This window comes from Lissotriton vulgaris, chromosome 10 (genome assembly GCF_964263255.1).
Source record: "Lissotriton vulgaris chromosome 10, aLisVul1.2, whole genome shotgun sequence".
Taxonomy (NCBI): domain Eukaryota; kingdom Metazoa; phylum Chordata; class Amphibia; order Caudata; family Salamandridae; genus Lissotriton; species Lissotriton vulgaris.
The window spans coordinates 88,250,781-88,276,627 of NC_141698.1; the positions used below are offsets into that span (position 1 = coordinate 88,250,781).

At 48.8% G+C, this 25,847-nt stretch overlaps 1 protein-coding gene across 8 annotated transcripts in view; it reads left to right on the forward strand.

Moving 5' to 3' along the window:
• SUN1 (Sad1 and UNC84 domain containing 1) overlaps positions 1-25,847 on the forward strand; it is a 316,273-nt gene that overhangs the window by 178,386 nt on the left and 112,040 nt on the right. For all 8 annotated transcript variants that reach the window (XM_086940550.1, XM_086940554.1, XM_086940551.1 and 5 more), the window contains one exon: positions 7,260-7,318. In XM_086940550.1, coding sequence (XP_086796676.1) covers positions 7,260-7,318 — 59 coding nt within the window. The remainder of the gene's footprint in view (positions 1-7,259; positions 7,319-25,847) is intronic.

A 25,847-nucleotide genomic window follows, 5' to 3' on the forward strand; every position in this document is an offset into this window, starting at 1 on the left:
GGTGCTGTAGGCGTTGCAGGTTGAGTGGTGCTGTAGGCGTTGCGGGTTGAGTGTTGCTGTAGGCGTTGCGGGTTGAGTGGTGCTGTAGGCGTTGCGGGTTGAGTGGTGCTGTAGGCGTTGCGGGTTGAGTGGTGCTGTAGGCGTTGCGGGTTGAGTGGTGCTGTAGGCGTTGCGCGTTGCGGGTTGAGTGGTGCTGTAGGCGTTGCGGGTTGAGTGGTGCTGTAGGCGTTGCGGGTTGAGTGGTGCTGTAGGCGTTGCGGGTTGAGTGGTGCTGTAGGCGTTGCGGGTTGAGTGGTGCTGTAGGCGTTGGGGATTGAGTGGTGCTGTAGGCGTTGGGGATTGAGTGGTGCTGTAGGCGTTGGGGATTGAGTGGTGCTGTAGGCGGTGGGGATTGAGTGGTGATGGAGGCTTTGCGGGCTGAGTGGTGATATACGCGGTGGGGATTGAGTGGCGCTGTGGGCATTGCGGGTTGAGTGGTGATGTAGGCGTTGCAGGTTGAGTGGTGCTGTACGCGGTGGGGGTTGAGCGGTGCTGTTCGCTGTGGGGGTTGAGTGATGATGTAGGCGGTGCACGTTTTCAGCAGGCACACTCCTCCAGCCGTCAGTGCACACTTTCACCAGGCACACACCACTATCCTTCACTGCACGCTTTCACCAGACATAGACACCACCAGTTGTCAGTACACGCTTTCACCGGGCACAAATACCACCAGCCGCCAGTGCACGATTTCACCGGGCACAAACACCACCACACGTCCGTGCACAGTTCCACCAGGCACACAACACCAGACGTCTGTGCACGCTTTCACCAGGCACACACACACACACACACACCACCAGCCATCAGTGCACGCTTCCACCTAGCACACACACCACCAGCCGGCAGTACACAATTTCTACAGGCACACACACCACCAACCATCAGTGCACACATCATTTGTTAACGCATCCACAATTAACTATTGTAGCAACCGCAGTATGGTGCACTTTACTTTTAAACATATTCATCTAAAGCGCAGCATGCCACCATTGCTACAAAAATAAATACACATTTTTTTGGCCTACAATTTATAGACTTTTGTTGCAATTGGTGTTGCAATATTGAGCAATGCCAATAGCTCAAACTTAATTAATGTGAGACCTATTGCATTGCACTGGGTGAACTCTCCCCTGCCTTTAGGACTGTAACTACTTGATAATCGGATATCCACACCTCGATGGACTTTTTTGACTAACCTGCTTATACAAATTGCACTTCACCAAAATTGTGGACACAGATACCATACTGTAATGATTTGTACGCAATGAACCAATTTCACGCCACACAATTCCACAACTAACAATTCCAATCCAACCCACATAATTCCACTACACACCACATGCATACACTCCAAAACACATGGCTAAAAGACATTGCCATTTACAATGCCATTAGCTCTAACTCAAATAAATCCGAGACCTATTGCATTTCCAATGCATGTTTTAAATGTGCTTGCTTTGAAATTAGGGAATTTGTTGGGTGTCCGGAGCTTTTTTTACTCTTGGGGCTATTTTTCATTTTCGAGCGTGGTGCGCTGTGCGTTTTGTGCACACGCCCATACTTGTATAGCAGCCATGTTGGCTGGCCCGCTATTTTGTGTAGGTTAGCACTCCAGCTAAATTTTTCCTGCTCTCAGCCTCTATTTAATTGCAGCCGTGGTGCGAACACGCGCAGAGGGCGTTCCAAGGGCAAGTCAATCTACGCCCGTCAGCACAAGAATGGGCCCAGGGGACAGAAATGCTGACCCTTTTAACTCTAACAGAGTTTCTTCCTCTGTAAGCCAGTTCAAGGCACTACATCCTGTTTGTCCAGGAGCCTGCTTTTCGTCTTTAGACTCTCTGTAGAGGCCTTTTTATTTTTATTTTTTTTAAGTATTTCTTTTAAATTTGCAATGGCATGTCAGCATTCGTTACAGCATTTATATAGCCATATCCTCAATATCACTGAGCGATGAATATAAACATACAGTTACTGTGTGTGGATAATGTTTGGTTCCCCGACACTCGTCACAAGTTTCGTACTGGCTACAGCCAACAGGCTTCAATGTACACATTGGAATACTAACTCCTTATTTTAGGAGAACTACCAACCCGTCCCGCCCTCTCCCTCACCTACCCCCCAGCTTCCAGTCTATCACAGGAGTATCGAACGATGATGCTTACTTATTTTTGTCTCATTTTTGTCCTGAGAAGTCAAACAAATGTAGCCGGCCTCATTGAGGCTAGAGATATAACACTAAATGTCTTGAATCAACCTGCCTTCTCCCTCCATCTCCGCAATCTCTACTGAGGTGTTTTCCTCTAGTGGATCTAATGATATTTGTGCCATAGTACCCCAGGCCAGTAATTTGTGCCATAGTACCCCAGGCCAGTAATTTGTGCCATAGTACCCAGGCCACCAAGGCGTCAGTAGCCTTCACATCTCTGCACTTTTTTTTCATATGTGCCCCTCCAGCTCCTGCCCACTCAAGTAGGTCCCTTTTCCGGGCCTCATCTGATTGGGGCCGGGGGATAATCCAGCTAATCGCTATGTGCTCCTTTGCCACAAGGAGCCCAAGAATTGTGTATCTCTTTTTAAGGTTACCTGGGATCAGTCCCAGCTGGCATTGGAGAATCAGTCTGAGGATGTCCTAACCAGTGATATGTGTAATACAGGACAGGACTTCTGTCCAGAAAGGTATAACAGCACAGTGCCACAACATAGCCAAAAAGTCTGTTGGCATCGCAGCTCAGCGTGGACAGTGCTGATCTCGGCCTGGGGTATATGGCGGGCAGTCTCTTAGGGAAAAGATATACCATGTGTACAATATTATACTGTATCTGCTTGAACCTGGCACAGATTGACACCTTACGAACCCCTGGGTGAATTTTTATCCAGTTTTTTGGGGGGTTATTGGTTCATCACAGACTGTCAGGCCTCCTCTACGCAAAAGTTGTGATAATCTCTGGTCTCCACTTATAACCCTGTATAGGTGTGTAATGAGTCGGCGTTCTCTGGTCTCCACTTATAACCCTGTATAGGTGTGTAATGAGTCGGCGTTCTCTGACTGTAGATAGTAAAGTCACCAGAGTATGTGTAGAGTCTGGAGCATTGGGGAAAGTTGGCCATAGTGTACACCTAGACAAAGCCACCATCTTAATTAATGCAAGTTTACCCATCAGTGACAGTTTAAGATGTTCCAGGAATGTAATTGAGGGATGGAGATTACGAAGCACTCGTCCCATATTCAGGTCGAATGATCGCCGTCCCCGTGCACAATCTGTATGCCCAGGTACTTGACGGTATCCACCTTCCTAGGTTAACTCGCTGGAAGGAGCTGGTCCACAGTGACCGTTTTCAAGAGTCCCAATGGGAACAAGGTCGACTTAGCACTATTAACCCACAATCCTGAGTGTTCCGGAATATTCTCATTATGTTAAGCATTATCATGCCATAGAGATCTGGTTGTCGTAACACCCTCTGGAGAGTCTTATGAAATGTAACCACTGTAACTTTCCGATCCCTACTGATTATAATTCCCATAAATCCTCCCTAGAAAGCTGTTCTTTCCTCTCCTGTGGTCTCTAGGGAAGAGGCCTTAGGCACATGTTACACTAAAGGCACTATTTTTATCTTTTATAACCTCCATTGCTGATCCTTGCCAAAACATCAACTTTACGTTTATAACTTTCTAATGGTTATTCCACAGACTCATTGTTTCTTACTGAAACATTGCTCAATAAGGTCTCAACGCCTGGCAATTGCACCTTTCCCCTCTAAATACTGCAATATTCAGTATTGATTGCGTGGACAAGAAAGGAAGTGGCATAGCCATTGTTTTCAAAGAGAACTACCAATGTAAGATACAAGTTCTTCTTATCCCCCGACTGTGAAGCATCCATCTTCTGCATTTGTCTCTCACATAATTTGACTTTATTTGGTGCTTTGATCTATGGCCCGCCAGGCTATGCAGGCAACTGACGCTCTACGGTATCAGACATTTTATCTCCTTATATCCCTAAATGGGCCAACTTGATTCTGTTAGAGGATCTAAACATACACCTGGAGGAAGCCACTTGTGGCTTTGGCTCCTCCTTTCCAGGGGACCTTACAGCTTTGAACCTCTATCTAATTAACTCTGTCCCAATGCATAAGGCAGGACCTCTACTTGACCCTCTATTTTCGAGTCTTAAGGGTCTTACAACAGACCTTGTTACTTTGGTCTCACAATGATGCAATTCCTTTCTCTATTCGGACATATTCTCTGCCCTCTGCTGTCGCTTCAGGGCCCTCCACTCTGTCCAGAAATTGCTCCAAGCTTGAAATTTTTTTTTTACCTTCAGCTGCCGACTACTAGACACTTTGCCCAGTCTAGAGCAGTCCATTGATCTTGATCAACCTGTGGTTGATGCCTGGGTTCAGGACTCTCTTGACCTAGTTTTGCCTGTCAAATCCACCCCCTCTACCGGACTACACCCGCCTGCCCCCTGGTTTAATGAAACCCTCTGAGGGGAATATAAGCGGTGCAAGCTTCTGGAAAGGTGCTCTAGCAAATGTTACACAAGGGAAAATAAACCCAACCTATAGAGCAGCACTGAAAGAATACCATACACTATGCAGATCTGCTTGTACTACTCTGATAAATTCACTGCTTCTCAGAATTGTTCCAGAGCTCTCTTCAGAGTATTTAAAACGTTTTCTGACACTAGCAACTTATCTCCTCCACACTAAACAGTTACAATGTGATGAACAAGCATGCCTTTTTGTTAAAAAAAAATAAAAAAGAAAAGCAACGGACATTCAATTCTTGCTCTCTAATGCTCTGCCTTCTAAGCCTCTGATGGATAGAAAATCTACTGACTGCCGTATTGACTGCATGCACTAAATCCAACACCGATAACACAGTCATCCCCTATTATAAAGATTCATTTTCTTCATTGGGTGCCCTTCCCTTTTGCACACTATTGCAATTCATAAAGTCAAGCTCTCCTCTAAACCCTCTCCCCTGGCCAAGATCAGAACACTTGGTCTGGACCTTTTATAAATGTTGGTCACTCCCCTTAGTTCCTCCTTACAAGAGGGGCAGATTCCCCAGGCATGGACCATGCTATGGTCCTGCCTCTATTGAAGAAACTCAATCTGGGTGCTTCCAACTGGTCTAAATATAGGCCAATTTTGCAGCTTCTTCTGTTCTCTAAAATTTTGGAGAAACATGTCAACCACCAAATATCTGCCTTTATGGAATTGCAGAATTTTCTCCATGAGTCGCAGTCTGTCTTTTGAACTGGCTGCAGTAATGAAGTCTTATTGCTGAGAGATACTGGGCACCTCAGACAGTTGTTGAATGATGGCAGTATGTCAGCACTGATCCTGCTTGACTCGAGCACGGCTCTCAATACCGTACCTCACTTAACTCTTCTACAAAAAACGAGAACCGGGGTCTCCAATCCACAGCTTTGTAATAGATGACCTCATACTTGCAGGATCAGACATTTCAGTTCTTTTTTTTATCTAATTCTGTGTCATTATTAGAACCTACAGTGCAGGTGTTATGGGCACTGCTCTAAACTGGTTTACCTCTTTCTTGAAAGACAGGACCTTCTAACTCTGTGATAGATGCTTCTCACTGGATGTCTTCCATTTGAGGTGCGGAGTACCACATGACTCATCCCTAAGCCTGACTCTTCTCAAAATATATTCTCGTCCAATTGGAGACATAGTACAATCATTCAGGATATACCTGGTTTCAAATGCAGATGACACCCACTGGTGTTTTCTGTAACCCAGGGAGATGACTCATAATCATTCACACTAGGACCCTGGCTGGAGTGAGTAGCTAGATTGCTGGCAGACTCCTGCCTCAAACTAAAGGGGGAGAAATCAAAGCTGCTGGTACTGGGCAATAACCTCAATATCCACCTCAACCTGAGCTGGCATGCTTGCTTAGAACGCTCCCCTTCTCCCAAGTCCGTTACTAAAATCTTGGTGGTATGGGGGTATGGCTGCATGCTGCTAAGGCATTCTCAGAATGCTCCCCAAAATACTACACCTATTCCCCTTCCCTTCCTAGAGGTACGTGACCAGGCACTTATCCTCTCACGCTTGGACTATGAGAACTCCCTATGCCTGGGAGCCCTAAAATTGGTCTTAAAAAAAACCAAGTGGTGCAGAAGGCATCCTCCTGAGCTCTGCTGAATATGCGTAAACACAACTCTGCCCAGCAGGCTCTGGCACCCTGCCTTGGTTCCAGTCGAACAACGGGTACAATTCAAAACCCTATGCATAGCTCACTGGGCACTCAAAACAGAAGGCCTGATTATGCTCGGACCTCTGGTGTTCCCTTATGCTTGTTGGAGCCCTCTTTACCACGACAGCCTGCTTGGTTACCGTTCCATGTATAATGTATGAGCAAGAAGTGTAGGGCGGTCGTTTGGATACACGGTGGCCAAATTATGGAATACCTCTCCCCTCCCAATGAGACTTACTGATAATGAACTCAAATTCCATAAACTTCAAAAAACTTGGCTACTTGATAACTAGGTCACCCCTGAGTACTTAGACGGGCTCTGTGTCCTGTTGCTAGTTCTGGGATGCCCACGGGTCTCCATACGCTCTACAAATACACTTAGAAGAGGTTTCACTCTTTCTTCTGGAGTGCCGCATTGGAACACGCTGCCCCATTCACTGAAGCTGCCAATCTAGGTCCTAGATCGGCAGCTTCTCAGTGAATCGGGCTGTGTGTTACAACGCTTGGGGCCGAAGTAGGAAAATGTACAACCCCCAATACAGGTTTTTTTTACACTGGGGCCCTTACAGATGTGGCAGTTGCTCGACTAAAGCGAGCAATTGGGCAGAATGTTCCACAAGCTGTTGCAGGTAAAGTGGACCAACATTAGACCTAACTTTATGCATATATCATAGGGCTTTAAACTGTATGTTTGTCCACCAGAAGCCAGTGGAGATCATGAAGAAAACTGTCACAAAAACCTGGATGTTCACTCTTCTTTCTCTGGCTAATTACCTACCTTTGTCTAGCGGTAGGAAACCTTTTTGGGTATCTATGCGCTATTTATACAACTATAATAACTAATTGCATAATCATAATGGTGCGCCTGTCGATTGAACTTAATTTTTTCATATCCATTTTCAATCACCTCTATTTTAGATCAATGATGACAGTATTGTCTTGTGTAGGATTTTATGCCCTACTTTACATTAATTGATCACATTCATATTTTTAGATGCCTTCCGAAAGCTTTCAAGTTGTTATTGCTGCTCATCCCACTTTTACTTTTCTTCGGTAAGTAAATACTTTCTATTTTGCTGAATTATGTAATAAACTGTTTCAATTTAAAGATTTATTTTGGTCACTAAGACACCGTTTTCAACCTACTGATACACTCAAATTATTATTTGTAGTGTATTTTGTTTGGTTGCAGTTTAGTTTAAGGTGCTGCATTATCAAATTCAGTAAGGATTCATTTCAGAATATTGCAAATTCCAGAAACCGATCCAGCCTCTGCTAGGTTTTGGAAGGTACTTCCTAGCTTTGAATATGATAGCATTTGCACCTAATTTGATAAGTATGTGGATCAATTGTTTCAGAATACCTGTATGTCATGACAATTTATTTTGTCACTGTGATGCAAAAATGAGAAAGTTGATGACAGCCACATTTTACAAGAATTGTTTAATTTGCTGGCTGCCAAAATGTGTGGCTATTCCAATCACTCCCAAACCCACTTCAGCATTTTATTTATTTTGTACTGTCCATTCTGGAATGCCTTTGCCATATTGTAATGCCTTCAATACAACCGTTTACTAGCAATTCCTGGGCAAACCTGATCTTTCAAATTAAATTCATCTGGAAGTATGAAGCTGGTCAGAGTATTAGTCCCACAATTTTGTAACACATTTAAGGAATCCACCCAGGCTTCTAGCCTTGAAAAGAGTGTAGTACAATAGTCTTTTCATGGATGCTTTCCCTTCTCATGGAGACAATACTAAGAATTAAGCCCATCCTACCCCCTTCAAGAACAGGCGTGATCAGGACCCGCATAACTGTCTGCAATTTTTTTTTTAGAGTTCAATAACTAGCAACCCCCACCTTGCAAACGAAAGGACAGTGAGTAAGTCGTACGTACTTGTAGCCACTTCCAAGTGGTCAAATTAACACAAGTTGGGAGGGGTGTTCCCTGCAGCACAAGATGTTTATCGCATGACTGCAGCACTCGGCGACCCGTGCCATATATCCTGCATTTACCCTGACCTTGCAGCATCCGTCCAACAAAAATAGGATCCCCCCCCCCCCCCCCATGGCTCACCAACAACCAACCAGTGAGGCCTGGGAGAGAGGATGCTTGAGTACTCAGTTAGGAGCCTGCTATGACTGATTTATATGCCAGCCTTGGGCGGCGGTAGCAGACATAGAGCTGCCTGAACCGGCTTGGAGAGAATCATCTCAAGCTGTGTGGCGTAGTACCAGTCCACTTCCTAGTGAGTTCCTACGAGATTTTGATATTCTGGGAGGTGGGCACAGGAGGGCCCGTAGGCTTCACTGCAAGGAAGGTGGTGCCCTGCTGTGGGCTTTGGGAGTCTGTGGCCGGGTTGTGCAGAGCCTGCAGTGCCTCCCTCAAATTTATCACAGACCGCATGAGCACATCAGCAGCAGACCTTGTGTGTCCCTGTGTCAAGCCTCAGAGGAGTGGGGGCGTTTGGTGCTCTATGACCCAGGCTTGCCACAAACAAGCAAGAAGGGCCCACATAATTGACATTTGATTTTGTGTCCACCCAGATTTTGTGACCCTGCCTGCTGTATATAATCATCTTGGCAATAGGGCATAAACTGGGACGGGGTGCAGTTGCCTTCTCTCCACACTGCGCCCAGTATCAGCTACCCCATCCTCCTTAACAGCCTCTGTATTCATAGGGTAGGTGTGCCAGCTCCACTCTCTTGTGACACTATAGATGAACTACTTTGGCCAGTGGAGTGGTGATCATAGAAGAAAGTGTCACTGCATCTACTGGCTCTCATATGCTGAGTTGGTTTTGAAACCAGGAGGTTGGGACACTGTCTGGAGAGTGAGTCCATAGATGGATGACTCACTAAGTGTCAGAGGCAGCCTGCTGTGTTTGCTTGACTTAAAGAACTCATTTGGAGAGAGATACTTCTGGGGTGGAATTGTTATGGGGTATTGTAACTTTCGTTGGTTATGGCACTAGGCAAACATTAGCTTTCAAAGCGCTTCCCAGATGCATCAGCGGCAGCCACACATTAGAGACCCTAACCATTTGAACTTCATGTTGTGGAATGATTATGGCTTCCTTGTTTAAAATTAATAGGGAGTCCCCGGGGATCGTCTTAGTGCAAGAAACGCACCTCCAAGGTGTCCTTGGGGAGATACAGTAACTCTAGGGTACCCCACACTGGCTTCACAAGAGGCTCCAGAGGAGTGGGAGTGATGCTACGCAAGTCCTTCTCTTTAAGACTACTACAGTTTACACAGACAACATGGGTCTCTTAGTCATTTTAGAGGTGACTCTAAAGGAACACCCATGGACTTTTTGTAGTGTTTAAGCTCCTCCTTCACTGGTCACAGGCACACTGCAAGTGCTGTCAGATGTCGTACTCCAAACATTAGCTGGGGATTTAGTGATTGGGGCAACTTTAATTGACAACTCATTTACAACTCTCTAGATGCCGAAACACGTTGCCCTTAGATGATCATTGGTTTTGAATAAATGGGCAGCTTCCTTGGGCCTAGTCTATGTATGGAGCACCTGTCATCCTGGCGAGTGATACTACACACACTACCGAGCCATAGCTATTCCAGGGTAGACTACTTGTTTATGCTACCGGTAGACTCCGTGAAACAGCAGATACTGCCTAGAGGTCTTTTTGACCATAATTCAGTGAAAGTTTTTTCATGCTCCCAATAGAGTACCTTGGAGCATATGGCGTCTGAGCTCCTGGTGGTTGAAAGACCGTGTCTTTGCGGATCTCCTCTGCGAAGTGATTGAGGACTACTTTGAGATGAGATCACACTCAGTCAGCAGCATCCCAATTACACTGTGGAAAGAATACAATGCAGTAATCAGAGGTAGAACCCTTTCATTGGTCTCCATACATCCAGGTTTTGCATTGATGTTTCTTTTCTTCCTCACCACTGAGCCCATTTACAAGCGATCACTGTTTTCCATGTTGTACACATTTTTGCTGATGTCTTGTAGAGGAGTTCTAGTTGGAAAGGGCTGAGGTTCCAGATGGGTTCTCCCAATAAAGTCACATGGCGAGAGAGACTCAAAACAATCTATGAGCATTAACCTTATTTGGGAGTTTGGGTAGTACAAGGCATTAGAATTTTCAGAATTGCAGTAGCTGCCAGATTTACCCTTCAAAGATGTTATTTGCATTTTATTCAAATAATGGCACTGGTGCTGGAGTCTTCTCAATAGAAGTCCTATCTTTGCCATCCATTGCTACGTTAAGGCCACCTTGCAGGATATGTCCTGTTCACTGCCCGCTGAAATCTGAAAAATTTCCAGAAGAACCCCCCACAGGAAGCTCCCCTGTACTATTTTGGGAGCTTTAGATAACCTTCAAGGGCATTTCCCGGTCCTCTATTAGTGCAATAACAACTCTGTACCTCCTTCCCTTGTCAATTTTAGTTTCTGAAATGCAAATTGAAAATGTTTGCTTACGATTCCCCAACTGCACTGCTTGGGGGTTTTTTCTTTCATTAATTGGAAGGACTATTTTTTTTGTCTGACATTTGATCTTTCATATATTCACATGCTTATTTACTTTTTTTTTTTAAACCGATTTCATTATTTTTCATAGAGAACAAGTGAACAGCAGATATCGGAGTACAAGACATGCAGTACATCTGGTAAATTTCTGTCAGCCTTATTAATAGCAGAGCATGACACATATGATTTGCTAGAACCCAACCAAAGTGCATCCACCCAACATATTCAGACATGTCACAATGCACTAGACCCCTATGCAGTATCCTCCTCCCCCACTGTGTGGGTCTCCCTCACCCCCATAGTCCCTGTTGCCACTGTCTTGGAAGCCGTAGTAGACCCAGGGTCTAGAAGCGCGCCACAGAGCTCCCTCCAGACTGCGGGATCATCTTTTATCTTGTTGTCTCTCCTACTAAGCACCATGTGAGTTTCCTCTTCTATAGCCTATTCTTATGTCTTTTCGCTGGTAGTCAAATTCAGGTGATCTCTGACCCATCCAAGCGATGACTATCCTGCATTGTGCCAAAACCAATGCCAATTGTAAACCTGTATATGTCACTGTCTTGCCACTTGGATGTGTGACGTTGCTCAATAGGCAGCACTCGGTTGTCAGTTCAAGGGGGTAGTTGCACCTTTCTTTTTTTCAATCTGCAACCATCAGGGTCCAAAAACACTGGACCTCATGGAAAGGCCAAGCTAAATATTTAAAATAAACGGCACCACATCGAGGGCAGCTGTCCGATCTGGAGGACATTTGATGTAGGTCTCAAGGGTGAGATAGTTCCTGCCCAGAAAATTATAGTAAAACAGCTTGAGGCAGGCATTGCATGATATCGTGTGTGCAAAGCTATTAATGTGGACCAAAGCCCCATCGTCCAGAATTAACTCCAGATCTGCATCCCTTGCTTTCCTTGACCGCAGAAGGGGCCCAACTGTTTCTGTTCTCATGACCATATAGAGGAGTGTGATCAAGTGTGGGCCAGAACTGCAGGTTAAAATTATGCCTAGAGTGTGTGTAAGTGTAGGGGCAGCAGGGTGGGTAGGCCACGTTCCTCGTACCATGTTGGATAAACCAGCATGGTGTATGAAGGGGCCGGGTCCAAGTGTAAAGGTAAGACAGGTCTCTTTGAATATGAACGTCTCTCTGGGGTACAAGTCCCCAAGATGCTCACACCCGCCCACATGCCATGCTTGGAAGGACATATTGACCATCATTTGTTGTATGGGTTTTAGTATCCAGATCGGTAGCTATCAATGGAACCGGCCCTTTTCGGGACCGACTAGGAGAAGCGCTGCCACAGTGCAGACCTATGTCAACTATGTGAGGGGCATTTTGTGGGCACCGTGCCCTCCATCAGGAGTTTTGAATGCCATCTGTCCGGGACCTTGCCTTCCAGCAGGTGTTTCTCCTAATTATCATCTGGGCCCAACGTTCTGGCGGCGTGCCTTAGGTGAGCGGCATAGTAGTATAGGTAGTCGTGGGACCTCGATTCCCTGTTTTTCATACAGATGTATCAACATCAAGGCCACCCTGCATATATTCAAATTCCTGATTCATTCTTTTGTCAATCTGGGAATTCCTGGCAACCTTTAAATAGCAGTCAACAATGTTAAAATAGGCATATGCTTCATCAGCGGTGTTTGGTTGCATATCCATTCCATTTGAAACATTCCAAATTTCAGTCAATGAGGTTGGAAGTGTGGAGATTTCTTACCCCTCCTAGCAGCCACCATTGCTCAGATGTTCTGCTGCACATTGTGCATAAGAGAGTCATTGATAAGAACTTTGCTCTAACCTGTGTTAGACCTTAAATTGGTAACAGGACTACTGACAGCCCTGTCTTCAGCTACATCAAACGGTGTTGTTTTTGGAGAGTTTCTGGAATTTGTACCTACCACTAGGCCAAAGCGGACTGTCAACTGTTGCCAACAACTGCAATGGCTGAGAAAGGGAAATGATCTCTCCAATTCCTGGTGTGTCTGTGGATAAAAAAAATCCCTACACTAACGATCCTCTTAAGTTAGCTTATTGACTTTAAACCACTCGTAAAAAGTCTCACTGCTACATCTGCCAAACATTCCCTTCAAAAGTGCTTAAGTATAGAGAAAGGAGGTTGGCTATTTATGTACTTGAAAAGAAGGGAAAATTCTGTGAAAGTGCCCAACAAGCACTGTCATGAATGACGTCCCAAAAAGCAAGAATCAGTAACTTTCTGAATTTTACTTCAAATTCATCTGCTTGAAAAAGGTAGCTGCTGACACTAGAAAATGGATAAAAAAGGTTGAGGAACAACCTGAGCCAAAAATTGCACTACTGACATCTTGTCAGATTTTACCAAGTTGTCAACTGCCAGTGTGCCCTCATTGACTAGAAAGACCTTGTAGTAAGCAAGCATCTGAAAGAGACAGGTTAGTGATAGATTTCTTAACTCAGAATATCCCCAGACGTCCGTCTGGATCCGGAAAGTTTTTCTGCTTAACAGTACCTCTGCACACCAGTAGGTGACATCCTGCGGCTCTGCATCCGTCACTGGCATCGTAGTTCTTTCTTTTTCCGCCCCAAAAGCGCAGATCCGGATTGAGCATGTACCTCTGTCGCTTTTTGACCACTTTTTTTAGACTTTTTGTCTCTCTCGTCTCTGGTGCACGTAGGGATGCCCGGCTTTAATTCTTGTGGGTCGTGCCACCGTAACATGTTGGTGGTGGACCCCCATGACGTCTGCTTTTACTGCCTGGAGAATGACCATGACTCCCAAGATTGCCGGCACTGCCGGGCTATGGCCCGAAGGCTTTGTGAGAACAGCGCCGGAAGTTGCATGAGGTCCGGCACTCCTCTTACCGCCGCTCCGGGTCTAGGACTCTTAAGTCATCACCTTCGGAATCAGATAAGCGAATTCATAAGAAGAAGTCGAAGAAGCGTGTTTGCTCTCCGACGCCCCCCCCCCCCCCCGTCGCTCCCCGGAGTCGGACGTGGGGAACAGGGGCTCCACCCCTGTGGCTCCTCTGGGAATCCAGCGGCCTACCTGCTATACCCGGGTCCGTCGGCGACTCCCGAACAGTTGCAAGAGCTTCTTGCTGCCTTCGGAGATCCGGCCTTCTTGACCGCTCACCCCACGCCTGAGAGCAAGCATCTGAAAGAGACAGGTTAGTGATAGATTTCTTAACTTAGAATATCCCCAGACGTCGGAGATCCGGCCTTCTTGACGGCTCACCCCACGCTTGAGAGCCTGGTCATTCAGGCACTCTACGTCGCAGAGTGCCTTTCCCACCGCTCCGCCGGATAAGGACTCTAAGAAGCTGGACCAGTATGGCAAGATGATGTTCTCCTCAGCCAGCTTGGGGTTGCGATCAGTAAATACCGCCTGCTTGTTGGGCCGTTACTCCCACGCGGTGTGGGATTCTGTCGCGGAGGTCCTGCCTCGGTGCTCTGAGGAGGTCCAGGCTGTCCTTTCCCAGGCGATTGCGGAGGGCAAGGATGTGGCAAAGTTGGCCATCAGGTGTGGTCTGGGAACGGTTGATTCCTTAGGCAGGGTTATTTCCTCGACACTGGCGTTGCGGCACCATGCCTGGTTGCGTTCCACTGGGTTATCGCCCGATGTCCAGAGCTCGCTCATGGACATGCCCTTTGATGGCTCCCGCCTCTTTGTTGATAAAGCCAACAATGCCCTGGAGCGCTTTAAAGACTCTTGGGCCACGGCCAAGTCTTTGGGCCTTTCTACTAAGTCCCCTGCCACTCCTGGGTTTTGTTCATTTCGTGGCCAGGGCAGAGGCACCCAAGCGCTTCTCCAACAAGCCTGTGCAGAACCAGCCCCAGAGCTGCCGTGGACGTAGTTTCCGCAAGGGCCGGTCTGGGAACCAGCGCGTGTGTCAGTCCACCTCCACCCCTGCTGCTTCTGCCTCCAAACCTTCCTAACCCGAGCTTCAGGGAGCACCCTACTCCAGTCGGTGGCAGGGTCTGCCACCCCCTCCACCACTGGCGCGGCATTATGTCGGACAAGTGGGTGCAGCAGATTATCTGCCAAGGTTACTCGCACCCCTTTGTGTCTGCTTCTCCAGCCATGCCAACACGGTTCCACTGCATGTCGGGGGATCATTTGGCTCTTCTCCGTCAGAAAGTCACGGCCCTTCTGGCCAAGGGGGCCATCGAGTGAGTCCCTGATCAGGAAGTCAGATGTGGTTGTTATTCCCACTACCTTCTGGTCCCCAAGAAGGACAAGAGGGACTTGAGCCCCATCTTGGACCTCCGGGATGTCGATAGCTTCCTGCGGGAGGAGAAGTTCAAGATGCTAACTCTGGCTCAGGTCCTGGCTGCCTTGGACCCTGAAGACTGGATGGTGGCGTTGGACTTCCAGGACGCATATTTTCATATCCCCGTCCTACCGGCGTTACCTGCGGTTCACAGTAGGCCAAGAGCATTTTCAGTTTGCCGTGCTCCCCTTCAGCCTTACCAGTGCACCTCGGGTGTTCACGAAGGTGATGCCAGTGGTCGCTGCTCATCTGCGCTCGTCAGGGGTGTCAGACTTCCCCTACCTCGACGACTGGCTGTTGAAGGCGGGCTCCTCCCTGGCAGTCGTCGACCACCTTCAGACTACGGCTCACCTCCTGCATTTGCTGGGGTTCTCCATCAACGTGCCGAAGTCGCACTTGAGTCCCTCTCAGAAGATCCCCTTCATTGGAGCAGTTCTGGATTCGTCCCTGTTTCGGGTTTATCCTTCCGAGCAGCGAGTCTGGGATATTCAGGCTATGATTCCGATCTTTCAGCTCTATCCCGGGTCTAGGTCAGGATGACCCTCCGGCTGCTGGGCCTGATGGCCTCCTGCATCCTGCTGGTGACGCATGCCAGATGGCATTTGCGGGCTCTGCAGTGGGACCTGAAGCTCCAGTGGGCGCAGCATCAGGGCAGCATGTCCGATCACGTCCGGATCTCGGAGGGCGCTGCAAGACAGTTGCAGTGGTGGCTAACTAACTGCGATTGGGTCAGTGGCAGATCCCTCTCCCTTCCCAAACCAGAGCACCCAGTGGTGACTGGTGCGTCCCTCCTGGGATGGGGAGGCCACATGGGAGATGCAGAGATCAGAGGGCTCTGGTCTCCGGCGGAGTCCCGGCTCCATATCAACCTTCTGAAGCTGCGGGTGATCCGACTTGCACTGAAGGCATTCCTTCCCTCTGTCTGGGGAGTGTTGTGTATAGGCATATATAGGCATTTTTTATATAGCGCACTACTTACCCGGAGGGTCCCAAGGCGCTTCGACCGCTGCGAAACCCTGCCTGGCTTCCCTGAGAGATGGTCCCTTAATGGGTATCTCCAGGGTGAGACCAGGCATCCCCGGCGGTCTGGTGGGGCCGTTAGTGAAGATGAGGCAAGCTAATGCCCAGAGTTGCCGAGTGTGATCGCTGATCAGAGTGGGCACCGAGGCGAGAGAATTATCGAGTCCGCTGACCCTGGTCCAGAAACCTGCCGCGCCGGGAATCGAACCCTGGTCCCGGGCCGTCCTCTGCTCTCGGGTCTGCCGCCTCTAACCAGTGAGCCACACTACTTCACCTGTGCAGGTGTTCACGGACAACACCACTGTCATGTGGTATTGCAACAAGCGGGGTGGGGTCCTGGACCCTTTGTCAGGAGACTCTGCGCCTTTGGACATGGCTGGAACATCAAGGCATTACCTTGGTGGTTCAACACCTGGCAGGTTCTCTGATCGCCAGGGCGGACGAACTCAGCCGCCGGTGCTTGATGGATCACGAATGGCGTCTGAACTTGAACGTGCTGCAAGGTCTCTTTCAGCAGTGGGGAGAGCCTTGGGTAGATCTATTTGCCACCGAAGAGCACGCAAACTGTCATCAGTTTTGCATGTTGGAATTTCCAAGGCGGCACTCGCTCGGCGACGCTTTTCGTCGCGAGTGGAGCTGCGGTCTGTTGTATGCCTTGCCGCCTATACCACTTCTCCCCATAGTGCGGAAGATCAGGCGCGGCCGGGCCCAAGTCATTCTTGTGGCTCCAGTCTGGGCTCAAAGAGTATGGTATCCCGAGCTACTCGATATGAGCATCGATCCCCCGGTCTGTCTGCCCCTTCAGGAGGATCTTCTGTCACAGCAGCAGGGGACAGTTCTTCACCTGAACCTGTCCAGTCTCCACCTCCATGCGTGGAGATTGAGCGGAGACAGCTGCCACCTTTTGATCTCCCTCCCGAGGTCTGTGATGTCATTCTGACAGCCAGGTGTCCCTCCACTAAGACGGTGTACGCCTGCAGGTGGAACAAGTTTGTGGCATGGTGCACATCAAAGGCTGTGGATCCCCTTTCTGCCCCTCTTTCTGAGGTCCTTCTCTTCCTCCTTTCTTTGGCCCCGCAGGGCTCTGCTCTGGGCACTATCAAGAGCCATCTTTGCCTTTGTACGGCTACCAGATCAGCCTTCTCTTTTTAAGTCCCCGGTTGTTAAGTATCCTCAAAGGCGTTACACACACCTTTCCACCGGTGCCCTTCATAATGCCTCAGTTGGACTTGAATCTTGTCTTGACTTCACAACTGCCCTTTGCGTCTTACTCTCAAGACGGCCTTCCTGGTAGCTACCACCTCTGCCAGAAGAGTGAGTGAGCTCCAGGCTCTGTCTTCCAAACCTCCTTTCCTTTCTATGCATCCGGGTTAAGTGGGTTCCTTTCACATCGGGCAGACCATCACTTTGCCCAACATCTTTCTGCCTCCGCATCCTTCCAGGGAAGAGGAGAGGCCCCACCGTCTGGACCCAAAACGTGTGCTCGCATTCTATCTGCAGCGTACACAGCAGTTCTGGGTGGATGATCAGCTCTTTGTTGGCTACGTGGGTGCCAGAAAAGGGTGGGCGGTGCACAAACGGACCATCTCCCGGTGGGTCGTTCTGTGCATTAAAGCATGTTAGTCCTTGGCCAAGAAGGAGCCTCCTGTGGGGCTGCGTGCCCATTCGACCAGGGCAACTGCAGCCACTACTGCCTTGGGACGAGGTGTCCCCTTGCAGGATATTTGTCAGGCAGCTACATGGACCTCTCTGCACTTGTTCACCAAGCATTACTGCCTTGACAGTAAAGTCCGGATAGACAGCTTCTTTGGCAGTTCTGTTCTCCGTGACTTTCTGGTGTATTCCTATTCGCAGACCCCCCACCGGGGTTGGTATTGCTGGGGTATCTATTCTAAGGAAAGGTATCGATCACTAACGCGTCTCTTTCAGATGCACAAGTTCTGTAGTAGGGGGTCTCTGTGTATAGTCATAATCTAGTGAATAGTCCCGCCCATGTGCGTGGACCCCAGTATCCCAGAATGCACAGCAGGTCCCTTTTACTTTCAATTCTTTTTTCCGGCTCCTGCCAGCAGGACCCTGGAGCATTGAGCTCTCCCTTTTTAAGGGTTTTCTTGATGATTTTTCACTTCTTTCAAGTTATTTAAGTGCTTTTTCTAAGTGCTTTGGTGCTTTTCTTCCGGTTTATCCTTTGGTGCACTCTTTGATTGTCGATATGCCTGCATTATTTGACAAATGTCCTGAGTGCTCCAGGAAGAAGGCCAAATCGGATCCACACGAGGTGTGTATCATCTGCCTTCCCTCTTCTCATGTCCCAGAGGAGTGTGACATTTGTCAGGGTTCTCTGGCAGGACCTTGAGGGATAGAATGAAGATCAGACTTCAGGGCCTGGAGGACAGAAGGCAGAAGGCGCAAGGTGGGTCTGGAAGGGCTTCCTCTGCCTATGCTGAGGCCTCTGGGGGGCTCCCCAGGGGCTGGAAGACCAGCAGGCGTCCCCATTCTCTGTCTGTGTCGATTGCACCGACTACGGCGTCGAGAGGGATGACTGCAGTCTGTTCCCCGTCTCCCCAGGGCTCTGGGTCGAAGCAACGTCGACGCTCGGCGTCGAGGGAACTGAACAGACCGCCGTTGAGATCTCCTGTGACGATTTCGTCGTCCTCGTCTGAGTCGTCGTCGAGTACTCGACATCGAGAGGCCCGGCGTCGGTGCTCACCATCGAGGCGACACCGCCGTTCGCCGTCGGCGAAGAGGAGAAGGTCGTCGTCGAGGGGATCCTTGCCGTCGAGGTGAAGAAGGTAGCCGTCGAGGCTAAGGAGGTCGACGTCAAGGCGAAGGCGTTCACCGTTGAAAGAGTTACGGTCGCCGTCGAGGAAAAGACACTCGTCGTCGAGGTGCCGATGCTCGCCGTCCGGTCGCAGTTCTTTGACACCAAGAAGGCGCGGAAGGAGTTCTGGTGCCAGGAGTCAGTCTAGCAGGCGCCAGGTGCCTATGAGAGACTCGCCAAGGTCCCAGCCTGGAAAGGAAGGCGGATCACCGGGTTCGGTGTACTCCGCGGTGTATACCCCTTTGAGGCTGATTACGCCCCCTCCTCCCTTACTGAGGGGTCTTCCTCCGCGGGCTCCCACCACTTCCACCACCTCAACCTCTACCTCAACCTCAGCTGCCGGCAGACAAGCCGCCTTCGATTCCTCCGAGGTCGGTCTCACTGCCCCGACTTCCGACTCCTCCCAAGGGGACCCCTCGGCCGAGGGCCCCAGCCAAGCCAAAGTCGCCCGCCCGGTGGAACCGGCGGATCGACAGAAGCCAAGGAGGTCACGATCCCACTCCGGACGGAGAGGGAGATCGAAGAGTCGTCATAGATCCTCCACCAGCTCGAGAAGGCGCCATAGGAGGCGCAGATCATGGTCCCGTACGGACTCTTCCAGGACCTATTCATCGACTTTGTCGGAATCCCCGGGGACGAGAGTGTCTCCTGTGGACGACATCAGCACGTTCCAGGATGTTCTCCAGAGGGGTGCAGCAAAATTGGGAATCACGGCGACGGCTCCAACACCCACGACGTCCGTGATTTTTGAGACTCTTCAAAAGAAACATTTGCCTCGCCCTTTACTACCGCTCGTACCAGGATTGGTAGAGCCCGCTGAGGAGTTGTTCCTCACGCCAGCAGTGACGAAGGCCGCTCCTTCCCGGCTTCTTAAGAAGTACAGGGCCCCGGATTCTGACCCGGCTTTTCTGCAAACTGATCCAATTCCAGACTCTGTTATAGTGACGGCGGCCAGGAAACAACATTCTACCTCCCCGTCTTCTACCATGCCTCCTGATAAGGAGAGTCAATGGATCGATTCAGCGGGCAGGAAGGCCTGTGGTTCGGCATCTACGGCCATGAAGGCGGCTAGCGATGCGGCTCTACTAGGGCGGTATGATCGTCCCCTGTGGGACTCCCTCCAGAAGTTCACGGAACTCCTGCCACGAGAAAAGGAGGAGGATTTCCAGGAGATCCAGAAGGAGGGGATGCTGGTATCGAACCAGATCATCAGAGCGGCTGCTGATGTATCTCTTCTGGCGGCGTATGGATACTGCCACAACATCAATCAACGGCGTCCTGCTTGGCTCCGCCTCACCTCACTCAAACCAGAGGAGTAACAGCGAGTGGCCAACCTGCCCTTCTCTGGGTAATCCCTGTTTGGCAAACATGCGGACGATGAAATGGCCCGTATGAAAGCAGAAGCCGAAAACCCGGGTTAGAGAAGCCTGAGAAGAAAAAGAACTACCTCCCGTTCCAGAGACTGTTCGGAGCTTCAGGCAGAGGGCGAGGGCAGACTTCCGGACAGCAGCAGCAACAACAGTAACCGTTCCGGAAGCCCTTCCAGAAACGCCAGAGGGGCAGAGGAGGCCAACAGTCTGCAACAGCGACTAAAGCCCGGCCGGGTCTAGGCCCTGAGCGTTTACTTCCCCTACCCACTCCGGTGGAGGGAAGCGTTACATTTTTTCTGGCAGAGTGGAGAAAAATTACTCCGGACAAGTAGGTGCTGAATATTGTTTGCAATGGATAAAGTCTTCGGTTCACCAGCCCGCCTCCAGCTATTCCGCCGGTGAGCTCGCAGTTTCAGCTGCGTGGGCTCCAGGCAGAGGCCGACATCCTGTTAAGGAAAAGGGCGATAGAAGACGTATCTCTGCCTCAAAGGGGAAGAGGTCTGTACTCACGGTTCTTCCTGGTTCGCAAGAAGGACAAGAACGAGTTCAGGCCCATTCTGGACTTGCGGCAAGCAAACAAGTGGATTCGCAGAGAGAGATTTCGCATGCTGTCGTTGCAGCAGATTTACCCTCCGCTGCAACAGGGAGACTGGCTTAGTGCTATAGACCTACAGGATGCGTACTTCCATGTGCCCATTGCACAGAAACACAGGAAGTTCCTGTGGTTTCAAGTCGGCGCCAATCATTATCAATACACAGTACTGCCATTCGGGATGAAATCTGCGCCCAGGACGTTCTCGAAGTGCATGGCAGTAGTAGCTGCACACCTGCGGAAGAACAAGGTGTTGGTCTACCTGTACCTGGACGACTGGTTGAACAAGGCCTCCTCCTTCTCGGAAGCTCAAGCACACTTCCAGAAGACGTGCGTTCTATTAAACAAGCTGGGGTTGCATATTAACATGTCCAAGTCTGTCCCGACTCCGGTCCAGTGCATAGAGTTCTTGGGAGCCTCCATCAATACGCTGTCAGCAAACGTGTCTCCTTCGGAGGAGCGACGGTTATCACTCCTTCGGAAGGCTCAGGCTCTTATGACCGCTCCATCTACAAATGTGAGGACGGTGTCTTCTCTACTAGGGTCGATGGCCTCTTGTATCTCTTCCTCACGCCTCACGCACGGCTGCCCATGAGACCGCTGCAGGAGTGCTTGGAGGATCATTGGGATCAGAGGACTGGTTCTTGGGACGACAAGATATGACTGTCTCTGCATGCTCTTCAGTCTCTGAAGCTGTGGTGTTCGGCGGAGAATCTCCTCAGAGGGGTTCCCTTTCACAAGGACATTCCCACACAGACGAACGTGACGGATGCGTCTCTCCAAGGCTGGGGAGCGCACTCCGGAGACTTACAGATTCAAGAGACATGGTCTCCAACGGAGTCCACGTACCACATCAATTTCCTGGAACTCAGAGCTGTTCACTTGGCGCTGAAGGGCTTTCATCCGTCCTTTCAGACCAACTCTCTGCTTGTACAGACGGACAATACGACCACGATGTATTACCTAAACAAGCAGGGGGGGCTTGAGATCACGCACTGTCGCAGGAGGCGGAGGCGATCTGGCACTGGCTTCCGGTCAGAGGACTAACGATAACTGCTACCCATCTGCCAGGTGTGCAGAATGTTCAGGCGGACGCACTGAGCAGACTGATTCAGGAAAACCATGAATGGGTCATAAACGACGAAGTGCTAGGAGAAGTCTTCTCAAGGTGGGGGACTCCAGACGTAGATCTGTTCGCCACCGCCGAAAACAGCAAATGCCGAGACTTTGCCTCCAGGTACTACTAACAAGGGACGTTGGGGAATGCCCTATGGATCGACTGGTCGAACAGCTTTCTGTACGCTTTTCCACCTATTCCCCTGATTCCGGCGGTGCTCATAAAGCTGGCCCGGTCCAGGGCGCAGATGATACTGATTGGCCCGGAATGGCCCAGACAGTGGTGGTTCACGGACCTGCTTCACTGGTCTCTCCTTCCTCACATACAGTTGCCGTGCAGGCTGGACCTTCTCACGAAGTTCAAGGGGCAGATGGTGCACCCGAACCTCTCGTCTTTGAGTTTGGTGGCATGGCTCCTGAGATAGTGCAATATGGCCATTTGAATCTACCAGAAGATTGTATGGACATACTGAAGGAGGCTAAGCGACCTTCCACTAGGACTTCCTATGCTTACAAGTGGAAGAGATTCTGCATCTGGTGCAAGTCAAAGAACTATGACCCTACGACGTGTAAGGAGGATGTCATCCTTCCTTATCTGCTACATTTGGCGCAGTCTGGCCTTAATTTCCATTCCATTAAGGTCCATCTCGCTGCATTGACTGCCTACAGGACATGCCCTTCACAGACTTCCTTCTTCCAGATCCCTGTGATCAAAGACCTTTTGGAAGGCTTGAAGAAAGTATTCCCTCCTGTCAGGATTCCTTCGCCTTCATGGGAATTAAATGTGGTGCTTTCCAGGTTGATGAAGGAGCCCTTTGAACCTATTCATAAGGCTTTGTTGCAGCACCTGTCCTGGAAGGCAGTGTTTCTCGTGGCCATCACATCGGCCCGCAGGGTGAGTGAAATTCAGGCGTTGTGTTGCCAAGAATCTTATACTGTATTTCATGCTGCTAAGGTTGTTATGCGTACTCGCCCTAAGTTTCTTCCCAAGGTTATTTCTGATTTTCATGTCAACCAGACCATAACTTTGCCTACGTTTTTTCAGAATCCTTCATCTCCAGCGGAAAGGTCTCTACATTCCCTGAATGTTAGGAGGGTGTTGAAATTTTATCTGGATAAAACCAAAGATATTCGTAGGTCAGACCAATTGTTTATCAATTATGGATCAGTCGGGATCGGTCTTGCTACCTCCAAACAATCCATTTCTAGGTGGATTGTGTCCTGTATCCAATTGTGTTACCAAAAGGCTAATAAGACCTTAGGAGGTAAACCTAAGGCTCATTCCACCAGGGGCAAAGCTGTCACGACTGCTTTGCTACGTAATGTTCCAATTGCAGTAATCTGCAAGGCGGCCACTTGGAAGTCTGTCCATACCTTTGCTAAGCATTACTGTCTGGACACTGATGCCAGGACAGACGCTCAGGTTGGGCAGGCTTCGCTGCGAAATCTGTTCGCACAGTAGTGGTGTTATTTCTTTACTCTCCACCGCCGCTTTGGTGTGGGGATGGGCTTGCCATTCTATTCACTAGATTATGACTATACACAGAGATCCCCTACTACAGAAGGAGTAGTTTCTGTCCTGTAACTCCAGTTCTGTAATAGGGGTATGTCTGTTATAGTCATAAGCGCCTGCCCTCCTCCCCGGTGGAGAAAGATATTCATGTAAGGAATGCCACAGGTCTGGCGTGTTACGCCTTCAAAAAGAACTGAAAGTAAAAGGGACCTGCTGTGCATTCTGGGATATTGGGATCCACGCACATGGGCGGGACTATTCACTAGATTATGACTATAACCGAGATACCCCTACTACAGAACTGGAGTTACAGGACAGAAACTACTCCTTACTACTTGTGTAACGATATATCTGTAAGAGACATTATTTAGTGATAGATTTCTTACCGCTCCACCCGTCCTGTGAACTGCATACTAGGGTTATGGTCATGTCCTTTTAGGGCCCTAGTTTTTTGCACCACTTGTCGGTTCTTGTATGGCTCTGCGTTTCGGCGCGGAATAGTTGTGGACAGAACGTGCGTCCGCGAGCATGAGTGGTGCCTAAGTAAACTCCATGATGTCATTTCGGCGCCAGTGACGGATGCAGAGCTGCAGGACTCCACCTACTGGCGTGCAGAGGTACTGCTAAGCAGAAAAACTTTTCAGATCCAGCCTGAAGCCTGGGGATATTCTAAGGTAAGGAATCTATCACTAACTGATGTCTCTTAAAGATATATTGTTACACAAGTAAGTAACTTGTGATTCACATCTACAGTGACACTATGTTCTCCCATGACCTCATTGACCACCACAGCAATAAGTACAATTTCAAAGAGAGGAATCCCTTTTCAGTCTTTAACATTTCCATGTTTACCCCTAAAGGTTTATGCTTCCCCCCCCCCCTCCCCACCCCGTACAGAATATTGGATCTAGTATTGAAAGCTGATGACCAGGAGCCAGCTTTGGACACAGTCCTGTGCAGTTGGATATTCACTATGTAACTGACTTTTCGGAGGGTCCATATGAGGATGGTAAATACCAGCAGGACTATCCGACTCAGACCATTCTCGGGGGAAGGCCACCCAAGCAGTAATTACCTATCTTTCTGGCTGCGCCCCTAGAAGCACCCACCTGTGTTACAAATGTATGTGGCATTCATAACCAACTTTATTTCCATAGAAGCCTCAGCCACTGACATGACCATTGCTGCCACCTCTTTCCCTGTGTACCAATACACTCACCACCATCTCCTCCACAACTGGAGCTACCTCTCTCCACTTCTCTGTATGTTTTGATGACCTATCTAGTTCCAGGCTATGTACCTCTGATATATAGGGTCATGGGAGAACAAAGCACATCTGATTCCGACCTCATGTCGGATATTGAAGAAAAGGGTGAACTTTGTGTGGATAGACAAGATGATGATGAGAGACTTGATGAATTGGAAGACTGTAACCTTCCTAAAGAAGGTGGCAAATCACCTACACAATCTAATTGGCATCGAGATGACATGGCCTGCTTTCATGGCCTGCTAGGGTTAATGAAAGAAATGTATTTGACTGTATATGAGAAATATTTGTATTACTGAAACAAAGTGAAATGAAATGATAACATTGAACGTTTTATAATTTTGATTGTTTGAAATGTATGCATAACATGATTAAAATGCTATAAAGGAGCACTACTTCTCGTTGATGCATGTCACAGTCCTAGCTGCCACCAGTGGGCTAGGCCACTTTCAATTCATATGAATGTTAGCAGGCATTAATCTGACATTGCACACATACCAGAATAGCGGGATTAATTGTTAAAACTTGAGTGCGATTTCCACACACATTCATCTGCTAGAAAGTGCAGTAAAAAGGTTTGACCACGCCACCGTGTCCACAGAGCACTGGTGTTTTCTAAAGAACAACTTGGAAATCTACAGACTCCATCTCTATCCTGTATTTTTTCCAGAGGGAGAGTCTTAAACTAATGCATATGCTGACTACAGGTCAGGTAGTCCTACACAGGCATATGAACATGGCTCCATAATCTGCACCAGCTTTCTTGATTGGCCACCTGAAGCCTGACTCTGTCATTGTGGCAGTTGCCCAGTGTACATCAGCTGTGTGGTTGCGATATACATAAAATCAGAATGTATTTGTCCTTCTGGGAAATGATCATCCGGCTGGCACAACATTTCAATTATCAATCTCCTCCATGAGGATAGAATAGCAAATTAGAAGGCCTTTATCAAGGAAGGCACATATACATCAACTGCCATCTTCAACGCAGTGATGGATGTTTCCAGTCCAGACTTCTGTCAATATGCAGAAACGCCAGTCTTGCACAGATAGGGATTGCCCCTGTCAGAAGTCAGAGAAAAGATTTTGGGCAAGCCTTTGATGGCCATACTTAATTTGGAAAACTTGTTGAAGAT